At 43.1% G+C, this 16,417-nt stretch overlaps 1 protein-coding gene and 1 pseudogene across 2 annotated transcripts in view; both read right to left on the reverse strand.

The window, feature by feature from the left end:
• Positions 1 to 3,322: 3,322 nt before the first annotated feature.
• Positions 3,323 to 4,610, reverse strand: LOC309820015 (prohibitin 1-like; annotated as a pseudogene). The gene is made up of 2 exons: positions 4,602 to 4,610; positions 3,323 to 4,110 (listed from the first exon to the last, which is right to left on the reverse strand). The product of its transcript is annotated as a prohibitin 1-like (transcript).
• Positions 4,611 to 11,260: 6,650 nt separating this feature from the next.
• The window catches only part of DESI2 (desumoylating isopeptidase 2), a 41,804-nt gene continuing 36,647 nt past the window's right edge, over positions 11,261 to 16,417 (reverse strand). Inside the window, exon 5 of the mRNA XM_082678075.1 lies at positions 11,261 to 14,745. Coding sequence (XP_082534201.1) covers positions 14,512 to 14,745 — 234 coding nt within the window. The 3' untranslated portion in view covers positions 11,261 to 14,511. The remainder of the gene's footprint in view (positions 14,746 to 16,417) is intronic.

Here is a 16,417-nt window from a genome sequence, read left to right on the forward strand (position 1 = left end):
CTTGACAAAAACTTGAAAGGCCAAAAACTTTCATTTAAGATCAAGGAAACATTGCATGGGAGGTCTTAACCAAAGGCATAGAGATAAATAAATAACAGACAACATTAAAATTATATGGGTTTGAAAGGAAGAAACAGAACTATCATGATTTGCAGATGATATAGTTGACTATGTAAAAAACTCCAAAGAATCTCAAATATATAATTAAAACTAACAAGAGAGTTTTGCAAAATTGCTGGAAAAAACTTTACCTATAAAAAACAATTGCAGTCACAGGTAGGAGAAAATATTTGCAAAACAAATATCTGCTGAAGGACTGTTATTTAAAATATACAAAGTACTCTTAAAACTCAACAATAAGAAAACAAATAGCCCAATTAAAAAGTGAGCAAAGATCTGAACAGTTACCTCATCAAACAAGATATCCAGATGGCAAATAAGCATTAAAGAGATGTTCAGCATCCTATGTCATTAGGGAATTGCAAATTAAAATATTGAGATACCACTGTACATCTCTTTGAATGGTCAAAATCCAAAATACTGACAATGCCAAGCACTTACGAGGATGTGGAGCAACAGGAACTCTCACTTATTGCTGGTGGGAATGCAAAATGGTACAGCCACTTTGGAGAGCTTGGCAATTTCTTACAGAGCTAAACATATAATCCAGCAATCACGTATCTTGGTATGAACCCAAAGGATTTGAAAACTTAAGTCCACACGAAAACCTGCACATGAATGTTTATAGTAGCTTTATTTATAATTGCCAAAACTTGTAAGCCACCAAGATGTTTTTCAGTAGGTGAATGGAAAAACAAACTATGGTACATCCATACAGTGAATATTATTCAGAAAAAAAAAAAAGAGGTATCAAGCCATGGTAAGACATGGAGGAACCTTAAATACATATTGCTAAGTGAAAGAAACCAAGTCTGAAAAGACTACATATTGTATGATTCCAACTGCATGACATTCTGGGAAAGACAAAAATAGAGAAACAGTAAAAACACCAGTGGTTTAGGGATTAGGGGGGTGGGAAAAATAATAAGTGGAGCACATGGGTCTTTTGTTTTTTTCACGTGGGTCTTTTGAGGCAGTAAAATTATTCTGTATGATGCTTCAGTGGTGGATATGTGACATTATGCATTTGCTAAAACCCATAGAACTGTATAATAGCACAAGAGTGAGCCCTAATATAAATGGACTTTAGTTAATAATAATGTATTAACTGGTTCATCAATTCATAAATGTGCCACACTAACGTAAGATGTTAATGGTAGGGGAAAGTGTGTGTGTGAGAGGTGGTATATGAGAACTCTTTGTTCTGATCAATTTTTCTATTAATTCAAATCTGTTTAAAAAAATAACATCTATCATTTTTCTAAAAAAATGAAAAAGTCAATGGCATTTTTACATATGAGGAACAATGAGTCCGAAAAATATAATTAAGAAATAAAAGATATCATTTACACTAGCAAGAAAAAGATATAAGGAACGTAGGGATATAGCTAACAAAATACATGAGAGCCCTTTATGGAGAAAATTATAAAACTTTATTGAAGGACACTGAAGGTCAGTATACATGGAGTGATGGATCATGTTTTTGGATAAAGACAATATCATAAAGATATTGGTTCTTTACAAATTGATAAATTAATTCAATGCAATTCCAATAGGATTTGTGTGTGGGTATGTAACTTGAGAAGTTGATTCCAAAATATACATGGAAGAGTAAAGGGTCAAGAATAACCAAATAACTTCTCGAAGAAGATGGGGAAGCTTACTTTACCACATATTGAGAGTTATTATAAAGCCTTAGTAATTAAGACAGTGTATCATTAGTCTGGAGACAGTAAATAGACCAATGGAACTAGAGAGCCCAGAAACAGATTCACATATATGTGGAAACTTGATTAATGGAAATGGAACTTGTAGGTCAGTGGGTAAAGGGTAGACTATTCAACGTATTGTGTTAGGGCAAATAGTTACCTATATGGAAAAAAAGAAATAGATAACTCGCACACACACACACACACACACAATCAATTCTGGTTGGATTAAATTCTTAAATACAAAAAGCAAAGATTGAAATATTGAGAAGAAAACGTAGGAGAATATCTTTCCAATTCAGGCGGAGAGAGGGATTTCTTAGGATTAAAAAAATATTTACCAAAGAGAAAAATACTGATATTACTGACTACTTTAAAACGAACTTGTTTATCAAAACATACTTTAGGACTTCCCTGGTGGTCTAGTGGTTGATACTCCATGCTTCCACTGCCACGGCATGGCCCAAAACAACCAACCAACCAAACAAACAAACAAGAAACACACTTTAAAGACAGTGAAAAGACAAATAACAAACTGGGAGAAAATATTTGTAACACAAAGAATTGTCAAAGAAGAGTAGGCAGAATGTGTAACTATTTTCTACAAATCTGTAAGAAAAAGATAAATAACCTAACAGAAAAACAGGCTAAAGATAGGACAGACATTTCACAGAAAAAAAAAAAAGGCCCAGAAACATAGAAAGATTCTTACTCTTATTAATAGCCAGGAAAATGCAAATTAGACGTGCAGCTAGATGCCAATTTATGCCTACCAGACTGGCAAACATTAAGGAGTTAGTCAATATCAAGTCTAGGCAAGGGTGTGGAGTAATGGGAACGAAAATCTTCTGCTGGTGGGATTGGAGAGTGTTACAGCTACCTTGGAAAACAATTTTGATTACCCAGTGTTGACAAGATGATACAAGGACTTTCAGATGATTTGTTAAATATTATAATATATCTAGCAGGGGCTTTGATTTTTCCATGATGCATGTAAGAGAAAAGTGCCATGATCCTCTTCTGATCTGTAAGAGAAGTTTTTTTCAAGTATCTATAACTTTTAGGAATACTGAGACAATTTATTATAACATTATAATTAAGTCAGTGAATTGAGACAAGCAACCACATATTGGTTTCTTTGGAGGTTATTTTCACATGGTGGTTATTTTCACAGGATGTGGCAACAATTTCTAAAGTCATAGGAGTCGAACAAGACCCTGCTGCTCTGAGTTGCCAATAGCGATGAAGAGTCACATGTGTCCACTTTACATGGGAGAACAGGACACATTCCGTTAAAAGTTTTGAACCAAAAAGCAGGTTCCTTTTTTTTTTTTTCTATGATAGAGTAGTTAGAGATCTGAAGTGATTTTACTTTTATTTCCTTCACTTTACTCCAATCATGAAGTTTCACAGTGATTTCTGGGGTGGAAGAGGGAAGGTGATGTTGAGAATCATCAGGGCTGTGGTCCAGATGGCCCCAGGAGGTGTGGGCCTCACTGGGGCAGCTGGAAGAGCACTGACTGCCCGGCGGGCTGGTACGCGATGTCCTCCGAGGCCTCCAACTTGCGCAGCTCAATCAGGCGGTCGCCTGCAGGGGCAAGTGAGTTGGCTATCAGCTCTGCTGCCTTGAAATCGCCCTCCGCAGAGATGACGGCTGCTGCTTCTGAGGCTCAGCCTTTTCCATCACAAATCTGGCTCCTCTGCTTCCTGCTGAGCCATCTATTTGGCTTCCACCACTTCTGGGAACTCCCTTCCGAAGGTCAGATGTGTCAAGGGTTATGTCATCCAGGATGAGCCTAAAGGTGGCTGCTCGCTCCGTGAGGTCATTGCTCACCTGTCTGGAGACCAGCTCTCTCTGGTGATAAGTTCTCCAGCATCAAAGTGAGCCACCACGGATCTGAGGATCTCTGTAGTGATGGACGGCAGCATGTGCTCATCAGAGTCTTCTCTGATGCTGGTGAAGATTCGGGGAAGTGGCTAGTAACCGGCTGGAAGACGATGCGCAGGGTGATGTTGACATTCTGTAAATCTTTGCTTCCAGTGATTACTGGCACGTTACGTGCTGGAGGGCAGTAAACAAAGATAATTGGTTTCTGTACCCAAGGGATGAGAAAGTGAGTCCCTTTTCCTACAACAATGTCCTGCACTCCACAGAACGGGTCAAAGGTGATAGGATGCCTCTGTGCCCAGCATCTGTATTATACAAGGCAGAATTTGCCACGCCTCCTGCAACGGCTAAGGCCAGGCTGAACTTGACGATGGACTCAAACACTGTCTCCTTCTGCTGGACCCACTCACACCTTCGCAAGCCCTGGCTCCTCCGGGCTCACCCCCTTCCCCTCCGACACGAGGCAGCCGATCCCCTACATTCTCACCTGTCAAGCAGATTCTTTGAACCACTTTTGTGATGTTGAGTATTGTCCTCCCAGTGGTTGTGTGGGAGCAGGGAACAGCACTCACCTCTGAGTAATGAAAAAAATGCTTTTCAGGCCCAGGCTCTGAAATTTCATTATATGACATTATAAGAAAATAGCCTGTGGAGCTCTGTTTGACTAGCAGATGGAGAGGAGGCTGAATAGGATTTTATTTAATGAAAGTGCAGTAAGAGGAATACATTGTTTTTCTCTAAAAATTAATAAAGTTGGATGTGTACATTCCCTCCAACTTTGCGGCTCCTCTCCCAGAGAAGCAGAAACCCTCCCATCTTCCCTCCAGCCTCACAACTCCACCCCCAGAAGAACCCTTCCATCTGCAGCAGAAGGTATGCCTTACGATATTCATAGCCATAAATTGAAACAGGCCAAATGTCCGTTAAAAGTCGAATATATAAATAAAACTGTGGTGTAGTTGTACAGAAGAATACAGCAGTGAAAATGAACTATAACTGTACACGTAAACATGCATGAATTAAAGAAATACGTAGAATTTTTAATTTTTTTGGGCCATGCCATGCACCTTGTGGGATCTTAGTTCCCCAACCAGGGATCAAACCCGGGCCCCCTGCAGTGGAAGTGCAGAGTCCTAACCACTGGACTACCAGGGAATTCCACAGTATGTAGAAATTTTTTAAATCACAAGGGAATATATACTAAATGATTCCATTCATAAAAAGTTTTGAAATAGGTATAAGCAAATAATTATACTATCTTGGGATGCATATGTGGGTATTAAAAAACCATTAAAAAGAAAAAGCAAAGGAATGATTTACACAGAGTTCGGGATAGCAGTGGTGGGGAGAGGAGGAAGTGACTGGGGAGGGAGATGGTGCTTCTGAGGTCCTTCTCAGGTTCTACTTTTTAGTCTGGGTATTGGGTGGTGGGTACAGGAGGTGTTCGTTTTATTATTTTTCAGACTGTACATATACATCCTATATATTCTTTCATATATATGTGTGTGTGTATATACGTATGACACGTATATATGTAAACCAAAGTGTTGTTTATAAGAGTGAATGGGACATGAAAGTGCATGAACTTTTGTTGTGGAGTGAAATCGGGAAATGTTGCCCTGCTTGGGATGAGGGAGTGAAGGGAAGGTTTGTCTTGGGTTTTCGGTTGTGGCTGAGAAACCATGGAACATGTCTTATGCTCACAGGAATGATGCAGTGGAGAAAGGGAAGCTGGCGTTTTGAAGGAGAGAAGGAATAATGTGGGAGCAAGTCCTTCAGAGATGAGAGAGGGTGGGATCCAGTGACAAAGGAAGGCTTGGCTTTTGAAAATAGTAAGGACGTTTTCCCATTGTAACACAGACAGTGACTCTGGGTACGAGCTCCAATGAGTATGTAGGTTGAAAAATTGGAAGCTGTGAGATAATAGTAAATGTATGTCTTGGTCTTTGGCCCCAATTCCAAGCACAGAGCTCCTAGAACTCTTCCTTGTAAATTCCTAAGTGATACAAGCACCAGGGGAACCTTTGTTCTATTGAGGCCACTCTGGGTGGGTGCCTGATGGCTCCTGGTCTCCAGAAAGACTAAGCTACAATTAGAGGCTTGGAATTTTTACCACCCTCCGATTCCCCACACCCCCTTCCCTCCACTTCTCTAGAAGGGTGAGAAGGGCTGAAAATTGAGTTAATAATTGATCATCACTGCGTGAAGAAGCCTCCATAAAATCCCAGTAGTATGAGGTTTGGAGAGTTTCCAGGTGGCTGAACACATCCGCAGACCAGGAGGGTGATGCACCCCAACTCCATGGAGACAGAGGCTCCTGTGCCCAGGACGCTCTCAGACCTCGCCTTGCAGAGCACAGGCTCCGGACGCGCAGGCTCAGCGGCCATGGCTCACGGACCCAGCCGCTCCGCGGCATGTGGGATCTTCCCGGACCGGGGCATGAACCCGTGTCCCCTGCATCAGCAGGCTGACTCTCAACCACTGCGCCACCAGGGAAGCCCCACTTGTATTTTTTAAATCATATCCTTTAATAAACTGTTAAATGGAAGCGTTGCCCTGAGTTCTGTGAGCCTCTCTAGCAAATCAGACTCAAACCTGGGAACCTCCGATTTGTACCCAAGCTGGACAGAAATTGTGGGTAACCTGGGGCCGTACTACTAGCAATTGGCATCTGAAGTGGGGGGCAGTCTTGTGGGACTGAGCGCTTAACCTGTGGGATCTGATGTCATCTCCAGGTAGATAGCGTCAGAATTAAGTTGTAGGCCAACCAGCTGGTGTCATGGAGAATTGCTTGGTGTAGGGAAAATCCCCACACATCTGGTGAAGAAGTGTCCCAAGTGAAGTGTTCTGTGTGACAGTAAGGGAGAAACACAAGGGAGGGAGAACCGGGTATTTTCCTCCATTACAGAGGTCAGCTGCCTAAATTGTCTGTGTTTTCAATGAAGCATAAAGTGAAGTTCTCAACTGAAATGCGTGTGGGGAACGCGTGGGAGGTTTGAAGAGATAAAGTCTGAAGTGTCATCCAGGAGAGCAGCAAGCAGGCTTACAAGGGACCTGCAAGAAACCGCGTGTGGTGCTGAGAGACGGGAACATTAAGATAAAACTGGTCAGCCCAGTCGTGTGAGTTCACCCTAGCAACATTCAGCGGATCAGGCACAGAGAGGTCTGGGTCTGAACAGGGCTGGGTTGGCCAGGCCATGAGATGAAGCGAGAAAAGGGCACAGAAGTGGAGGATCCAGAGACGGAAACAGTTTAATTACTGACCGTGGAATTTAGGCTGAGTGAGGAGAAAAATGAAAGATGGGGGAGGGAGTGATATTAGTAAAACCAGTGCTGAACTTAGTGGCTTTGGGATCTTAATGAGGTCAAAGACTTGCCTCAGTGTGTTGGGTACTCAGGGGAGCTGGGAAGCTAGTGGTCAGAGATTACTTGAAATGAAGATTTTAGCAGAGGCGCCGTTACTGGTGATGACAAGTCCAAGGTCTGCGTGCCTGGTGCAAGTGAGGAGATCAGGAGCCTGAGACAGTGATGGTAGTTCTCAAGCCAGGATAGGGCTGCCTACCTCCTGGGGGCAATATGTGTGGGGATGCTTAACGTGGCCACGACTGTGGAGCGGGAAAAACGCTGCTAATTAGTGGACAGAGTGTAGAGATGCCACATGTCTTGTAATGGGCAGGACTGTCTAGCACAAAGGATCGTCCTACCCTGATGGCAATAGAGCCTCAGCTGAGAAACGCTGGGCTAGGGTATTGGATGGGTCACCTGCATGAATGCAGAGTCACTGATGACAGGAAGAAGGTGGAGAGGAAGACAGAGGAGGCGAGGGAGAGCAGAAGAGAGCCACGAGGCAGCAGCTGGTAGCACTCGGTAGCACGGTTTCAGTGGAGCCGGAGGTTTGGAAGCAAAGAAGCATGGGAGACCGAGGGCACATACCCCGAGGGAGAGAGCACCACAGGGGACGGCTGGGTTTCACATAAAGCAGAGAGGTCAAGAAGCATTTGAAAAAGTGGAGGCTATTGGGCATTTTCCTGTCACAGACGGGAAGTTCCAGAGGGTACATTGGAAGGTGGGCCAGTAAGGATGAGAGAGAGAGAGCTGGCCAAATGAGAGCATGCCCAGAGTAGCTGGGGATGAGGATTTGGGCACGGAAACTTCTGGTGATCTAAAGCAAAACAGCAGGGATGGCCGCGTGATGGGTGTAGCCCTGGTGGTCTCTCACAGGAAGGTGGATAATCAGTTCAAACTACGGTCCAGAATCCTTAGTGCATGGATCAGGGACTTCTAGGTAACCATTCCTTGAAGTAAACCCAGAGGGTTCAAGTTTATCTTTCACATTTATTAGAGTACTCCTTGAATAATTTATATGGATTCGGTCAAACCCAGGAAAAATCCAGAAAATCCAACCACACCTCTATTGAATTTTGGAGAAGATTCAGCTACCGGGTCCTTCAGACATTCATGAGTCCAGGCTGCCTGACAGTCACCTCATCGAGGAAATTCTGATTTCTATGGGCAGAGTAGGCTGGAACCATGCAGAATAGAGTCCTATGGGCAAGAGCAGTACTTCTGAACCCTTACTGTACAGGTGAATTGCCTGGAGGTTTTGTTAATATTCTGATTCTGACTCAGTGGGTCTGGACTGGACCCGGGTTCTCCACTGCAGGAAAGCAGTGTACTTAGGTGGAAAGAGTAGAAGCCTTGCAACTGGCTAGGTTCAAATATGGGTTTTCCTTATGTTGTCTGTGTGTTCTTGGGTTACTAACCACTAAACTCCTTTGGTGTAAAGCAGGAATAACGTCATAGGCTGTGGTGATAATTAAATGCCCAAGGAGCACACAGCAGGGGCACTGTAGGAGGACTTTCCTTTCCCCTTTGTCCTGTCCACAAAACCCACTGCCTTTCCAGACTCAACGTGACACCTTTTCGTATTCGTGGGCATACTGGCCTTCTGTGGTGTGTCAGCTGCCTGCGAGGGCAGCTCTGTGGTGGCCACTCATTGACGCCAGTGGGAGAGGAAGGTACAGGAGTCTTCTTCTATCTTTGATTAGGGCCAAGCTGGCTGCCCTAGCTCCCCTTAGCTTTTCTTTTTTCCGTTTTGTAATCTGAAAATCCCAGTCCCTATTTGGGTGGATAATTACTGGCCACCAAGACTGAGGGTCCTAGGTAGACCGAATGGCTTTTCCTTGTCTAATTTTTTCACTGCCCTGTCCAATGCATATTCCTTTTCCAGTGTGGAATGAGTAGAGCAGGCCTCCCACCCTCCCCCTGTGGAGTCTGGCTTAGTGACTTTGGTAACTTTATCCCTGAGTCCACCTGCCTGCAAGGCTATAAGGACAGCCTGGTGAGGCCTGTGGCTTCCTCTGCATGGCTGCAGCTTCAGAAGCACCTGAAGGTTGCCCAGGCACTAAATCCCACTAATCACTGGGAGTTAGGGGTGTGAAGGATACAGCCTGGTGGTCAATGGCTCCCCTAACTGAGGCCCACGAAGGCCATGAGTGTTTCGTAGAATCAGGCACTTCTTCCTGAGTGAAGGGGTCCCGGGGTCAGGGAGATCAATGTAGACGGCTCTACGCCACTCCTCAACAGCCCGGGGGTGGTACATTCTTGATTGGGTCCACAAAGCCCTCCCAGTGAGGGCAGGGCTGCAGGGCACAGGTGCGCCCATCTAGCCTTTGGAAATGAATGCCTCCCGCACCACGTTGGGATCGAGAGGAGGCCCCGCTTAACCTTCGCTTTTCCCTTGGCCTTGACAAGATGGGCTCTTCACACTTCCCAGTGTAGGAACAAGGTATGATCCTCTTTGGGAGGATTTTCCTTTTGGGGGAAAGGATCAAAGGGACAAGCTTGAGAGGACTCAGCAGTTCTCTGGGTTTAGAATCCAGAAGGAAATAAGCAGCTGCCTGCCTCTAATCTACCTCTTGGAATGCATAGCATGGAGCCACTCATCTTTATTAGCGTGGACTTCTGCACACTTAGAACAAGGTCCGTATCTCGGTGATAAGGAGAACTTCAGGAGCAGATAATAATGGGAAAGAAAAAACCATTGTCCCTCAGTGTATTTGGTATCCTTTCTACAGGTAAAACCAGTTGCTTTACCAGATTTGAGTTGGTGATCAACTTGTTATAGTCTATCAAAAACCTATGTAGACTAGGGGAAAAATTCCCTTTCGGCTCCTGTCCTTGAGAACAAATGAGTTGTAGATCATTCCTACTTAGCAGAGAGTGGACAGGCATTGACAGACCACAAATGACCTCCATTATTATTTTTTTAAATTTTTTAAAATTTATTTATTTTTGGATGCGTTGGATCTTCACTGCTGCATGCGGGCTTTCTCTAGTTGCGGTGAGAGGGGATCCCTCTTCATTGCAGTGCGCAGGCTTCCCACTGCGGTGGAGTCTCTTGTTGCGGAGAACGGGCTCTAGGCACGCGGGCTTCAATAGTTGTTGCTTGCGAGCTCTAGAGCACAGGCTCAGTAGCTGTGGTGCTCGGGCTTAGTTGTTCCACGGTATGTGGGATCTTCCCGGACCCGGGCTCGAACCCGGGCTCGAACCCGTGTCCACTGCATTGACAGGCAGATTCTTAACCACTGCGCCACCAGGGAAGCCCCTCCATTATTATTAATTTTACGGTACGCGGGCCTCTCACTGCTGTGGCCTCTCCCGTTGCGCAGCACAGGCTCCGGACGCGCAGGCTCAGCGGCCATGGCTCACGGGCCCAGCCGCTCCGCGGCATGTGGGATCTTCCCGGACCGGGGCACAAACCTGCGTCCCCTGCATCGGCAGGCGGACTCTCAACCACTGCGCCACCAGGGAAGCCCTATTTTTTAATAATACTTAATCCAAGAGAGGTCTTTTGAGTTTGTGGAGGGAAATATTACTTGGCTAGGTACCAAAAGGCCAATGGAGACGGGGGAAGGGTCAGGTTGGAGGTGCAAAGCAGACTAGGTTAGTAGAAAACGAGGTGCGCAGTCACCCAGGCTCCTGCTTGCTTGATGCTTCTAGATGGGAAGTGTGTGTGCACGAGCAGTGGGGGCAATTCCCCTGCAGGTCTCTCTCCTGCTCTCCTGGCGGAGAGAAGAGGGCACGTTCTCCCTTCCCAGCCTTGTCTCCATCCTCCAGAAGCTGGGGCTGGCACTGCTGCCTGGAACAGGTGTGGTTATGCTCTCTGACAGTTAAGGACTTGGCCCGTGGACCTGAGCTTGAGGGGAATACATGGGAGTAAATGTACATGCAAACACAAGAGAAATGTATGATGGAGAAGGGCGGACTATATTTCTGCAGAGCAGATGGGATTCTTGGGTTTCAAAAATAATCTCCCTATTGGGCGTGAGACAGACTACAAGGACCTACTGTACAACACAGGGAATAAAGCCAATATTCTGTAATAACTGTAAATGGAATGTAACCTTTAAAACTGTATAAAAATAAAAAATATCAAACAAAAGTACCCCTCCCCAACACAAATATATAACATTTGCAGTCTCCTGGAGGTCAAAAAGCACTACAAAACATTTCTTATAAAAGTATTTTTTAATAAATTGATGTATTTCAATGTTAACATGATAGCCCAATGCTATATCAAGGTAGCAAAAGTGAAGATTCCTGGTATTTTTTTTTTTATATAAACACTATGAATGACAGTACATTTGCATTCAACTTCACAAGAAATTATCCTCAGGTTCATGAAGATTCTTGAACAGCTGTAACACCTTTCAAACAGTGAAGATGTGTATTGACTGAGTAGACAATGAAAGTCTAATGACTGAGCTGCACTCTAAACCATACTGAAGGAAAGGGGTACAATGGCAGTTTGGCCAGCTTGCTGGACAAAATCCAAGCCTTTTAAACTTAGTCACTGAAAGAAAACACAGCATGTATCAAAATTACAGAGTATCTTATAGAAATGGACCCATTAGAAGACACACAGATTAGAACCCTGAAGCAGTGAATGAGTTTCTACCCGTTTTGTGATGGAAAGAAGCCATGGATATAGAGTCCCGCAGCCGTCTGTAGGGTTGAATCTCCTCACACACACAATGCTATCAATTGGTGAAAACCAGAATTCCCTGCTATGTACAAATGCTGGTGAAGGTAACTTGCACTATTGCTGTGGGTCAGAACAATAGTGGGCTGGATTTCAGGCATCAAGTGGAGGCTCTCTTTACTGCTGTATCACTGCCTTCTACCATTCCACAGGCCACACTTTCCAAAGCTGATGCCCCTTTCTTAGGGTTGAAACAAAGGAAAAACAAAACCCAAGGGCACTGAAAACAAACAGTAGAAACCAGCAGCTTCTGACCCTCTTAACACTATATTACTGTCCAACCCACAATGAGAAATGTGTTTCACTTGGTTACAACTACGAAGAGAATATCTGATGCCATCATATCACATGTATCTTAATGACTGGATTTTTTATATAGGATTTTTCTTAACAGAGATCGGGTTGAGAACAAGATTCTTTTCCTCCAAGGGAAAGCTGGTGAAATGCTAGTTAACTGAATTCACCCTCAATTTTGAACTGTAGTGGACAAACTGACTTAAATGAGATTTTCTAAAGTAAAGACATTTATTTCTCAACCTCAAGTACCATTAGACTGCAAGCAATCTCACGTCCAGAATTTTATCTGGTGGTTCTACGATAACTGGCCTCAGGGCCATTATTTATTTTTACTAGGACCTTAACACTATTTTTAAACTCCAAATGCTGCAGATGAAAGTCAGTACAACAAAATAACAATATAATCATCTGTGTGCTGAGGCGCTGGATTCTGGATAAGCAAAGGTGGAAGGCTCCTGGCTACTCGCCAAGAAGTGCCTAAATAATGGCCACTCCTTCACGTGTGTCCGTAGCACAGATTTAAACTCATGTCTATTTGAATGGATTAGAAAAAACTGGAATCCACCAATTAAAAACAAAAAATCCCAAGCGAATGGCATCAAACATTTTTCACTAACCTGGGTTTTAGTGATAGGACTCTTTGAGTGAACTGATTCACTGTCAAGAGTCTTCACATTTTATTCTAAATCTCATTTTTAGACCTGAATCAGGTCAACTTTTCATAAAGATCATAGATTCCTTTCTGTCACATCTCTTAAAACAAGTGCTCTGCCCGCCCCCCCCCCGCTAAAAGAACTGAGAATAATTTGTAAAAGCTTTCCTCTCCAGCAACAGAACAGTCAAAAGCATAAATTAGGTTAAGTGGCTTCATTTTCCTCAGGTCAAACCCAAGGTTTATTTTCCCTATGAACAGGGTGTGCTTAATTTGATAAAATGATTCAAAATCAGCTTATGGAAAAGTTAAAAATGTAGTGTACTGAAAGATATGTATCCTTACAAAGAGCAATAGCAAACAATCCAATCTAGAAGTTTAAATAAAAGTAGATGATTTTAAAACTAATGATATATATATATATATATATAAAGCTGAAGTCACTGCCTTGGATAATTTATACACTGCATCCAATATTTTATGTAGAACATTCATTCTTAAGGCAGAAAAATTGAATTTGACATGTAATGACTTGGCTCTTACATCCAAGGGTCAAACTGGGAGTAGACTTGAGCAGACAGATTCCTTGCTAATGAGGACTTATCTGTGGTGACAATTTCATTCTTCGAGTAGGTTATGTAAGAGACATACATTTGAGAGAAAGAAAAACATGAATAAGACACATAAATATGAGTTTTCCACAAGAGGTCAATGAGACTAAGCTTTCTATAATGAGGTGAAACTACTCCCATAACAAACTAACAAACTGCAACATACTCTTTCTGGTATGGTACATAAAATGTTTAAAATATCAAAGTATTAACTTTTTGGAGAGTGTTACTTTAGACTCTAGTTTTCAAGGTGTGGTATAAAAGGTAGCCTGAAGACTTAAAAGCAGTTGAATGTCAACTCACACTGCTACTCAGAAGGCTACCACTTAGGATATTCCTGCCCCACAAACAAAATCCTCTGCAGGGAGGATAGCAATATATATTAAAATAAAAATGAAGCCCCCAACACATGTGCAAAAACACTTGTTACTAGTAAGAATACCTTTAACGAAAAACATCTTACTTACAGAATCAGAGGCATCAAAGCCAGACTGACACGAGAGTATACCACCCCGTGGAGGTGGCCAGATATTTGGGATGAAAGCCACCGTTCGGTGGGAACCTCAGGAGATGTACCACTTGGAGTGGAGGGAGTGCTGGGTGCCCAGGGTCGGGCGCCTCTCACGCAGATCGAGGTCCCAAGCCCTCAGGGCTGTGTGTGCTCCTTCACCTCTGTGCACCCTGGTACCAAAATGGTAACAAAAACAAACACAAACCTAAAAGACAATTCTTAAGCAGGTGACGGTGACTGTAACTGTGTAAGTACCTTCTTGTGTGCCTATTATTTATGCCGAAGCTCGGGCAATTGTCAGAAGTGTACAAAGATTACCTGCCTAATTTCTGAAGACATGAAGGTTTTCTTCTTTCATGGTGGCAGGAGTCCATGCAAGATTTGTAAACAGCGATACAAAATACTGTAAACATAACTTAACAGAGCTTATATAAAACAGAAGTAAATCCAAATTTACAAGTGGGTAAAAAAGACAGAGGGCAGCTTCATACAAAGTTCTCCCTCCTGCGCCAAGTGATTTTTTTTTTTTGATTACAAATATAATCCTGAGCTGAAAAACTGGGATTTGGGGGAGAGCCATCTTTGCATACAAAATATCCAGAGGACATTTATTCTTTTACTCTTCTCTAGTGATATTCAACTGCCAGAGACAGTTCTGAATGCGTGACTTTGGAGACATTTACAGTTTAGTGTGGCGCCCGGGTCTGGAGCCTGCGGCAGTGCTGGCCATGGAAGCGGAGGCTGCAGCATCCTCCGCTTCCTCCAGTTCGTCCTGGAGCTCTTGGCTGACGCTAGACTGCAGGGCTGCGGGAGTGAGCCACTCCTTTGGGAGGCAACTCTGGAGAAAGGGTATACAGGAGCTGAAGTAGGCAAGCCGATTGATCCAGCGAGGAATCTCTTTCCCACAAAGAATCTACAGGAGAAAGAGTGTAGTATTACGTGAGAGGTTAGGGTTATCTGGTCAGCTGCCAAGGAGGGGAGGGTCGGGGAGGGAGGCGGATATACAAAAAGGCCACTGCGCATTAGCCTTTGGTGCTGTTACTTCCGGCCTTTGATGACAAGCAGCTCCCTAACTCGGAAGCCTGGGGTCCCCCTACTGTCAGCTCCATCCCTTCCCTTCTGAAGAACTTTGTTAAGTTGCTTACTTTTTACATCTATAAAATCAAGCTAATTCCATTTGGCTCCTTTCTTTCTTTGGTCTTTGTAACTGCTTTGAGTAGCATGTAGAAGTACTTTGAACACATAGAAGACTTGTTAATACAAGATACTATTCAAGTAACAGAAGCTCCAGGCACTTCTCATCCTTATCCTGTTCTTAGGACTTGTAAGCCCCCTCTTTTCCCAACTGCAAATAATAAGAACTAGGTCTTTTATAATACTAACTTTACTCTTTATTACCCTCCTTTCCTTCTGCAGTCAAAACTAGGGTTAACTAATCCACGCTTTATTGTCCCTGTGGTGTTTTTGCCTCCAATCATGTCAAAGATTATAATCATTATACTTATGATCTGGAAGTACCATCTACTTTAGCTTAGTTGGTTTCAAAGTATCTTACATCCAAAAATTAGCTAAAATGTAAATAAGCTGGCACCTGTCATCAAGCAATATAACTTTTCTCCCTAAAGGTTTAGCCCTATGCCTTAAGGGCTACATTTAAATACTATGTCTCTGTCTTAACTACAGGGCTAGGCAGTGGTCTCAATGGAGGGAGAGTGGCATGTTTTGATCATTTTTGATTACCCGGCCTGTAATCAAAGAGAGGTAGACAGTACTTAAAAATACCTGAAGAATGTGCATGAATTAGATCTGGGGGAAAGCTAGCAATGCCCTTATATTATACCGTTCCTATCTGTCTATTCTAAAAAACACAGGCAAACAAGTATTACATTATATTTTACACCCAAGACATAATTGGGGATATACGTATATTTGAAGGTTGCCACAGAGCGGTGACTAGGAATAGCAAGGTTAATGTAATGAGCCACTGCTGACTATCCAGCAGCTATTCTCTTCATTCTCCTTCCTAAACCCTGGTTTCATTCAGTCACCTGCCTTCCTCCATACATCAATGTGCTTCACAGGAAGCTGACTTCATCCCAACACCTGCAGGCGGCTTGATTAACTTAAAACAGAGGTCTGTAAACTAAAGCCACCTGTTTTTATAGGTAAAATTTTATTGCAACACAGCCATGCCCCCTCATTTTTTTTTTATGGCCTACAATTCTTGGGCTACCATGGCCGAGTGGGGTCCAAGAATAGTCCACAGGCCTAAAATATTTACTATGTGGCCCTTTCAGAAAAAGTGTGCAGATCCGTGATCAAGCCAATGTCTTTTAAACTTTGAGTCAAGATCCATTAGTAGCTTTAGCATTTTAACTTGAATTCTTAAAATGAAATAGACTGTAGATACTAGGGAAATTGTGACACTTGTTTTAGTTATGTGTACATATCTGGATCATGATGTAAAATATATTTCTTACTGTAGGTAGCGGTCAAAAAATATGTGATTCATATAACAAAGTTACTTTTGCATTTAAGCTTCACCTTGGTAATCCCTCTTTCTAGGAATTTATTCCAGAGACACA

Source organism: Grampus griseus (genome assembly GCF_964374135.1).
Source record: "Grampus griseus genome assembly, chromosome: 1".
In the NCBI taxonomy this organism is placed as follows: domain Eukaryota; kingdom Metazoa; phylum Chordata; class Mammalia; order Artiodactyla; family Delphinidae; genus Grampus; species Grampus griseus.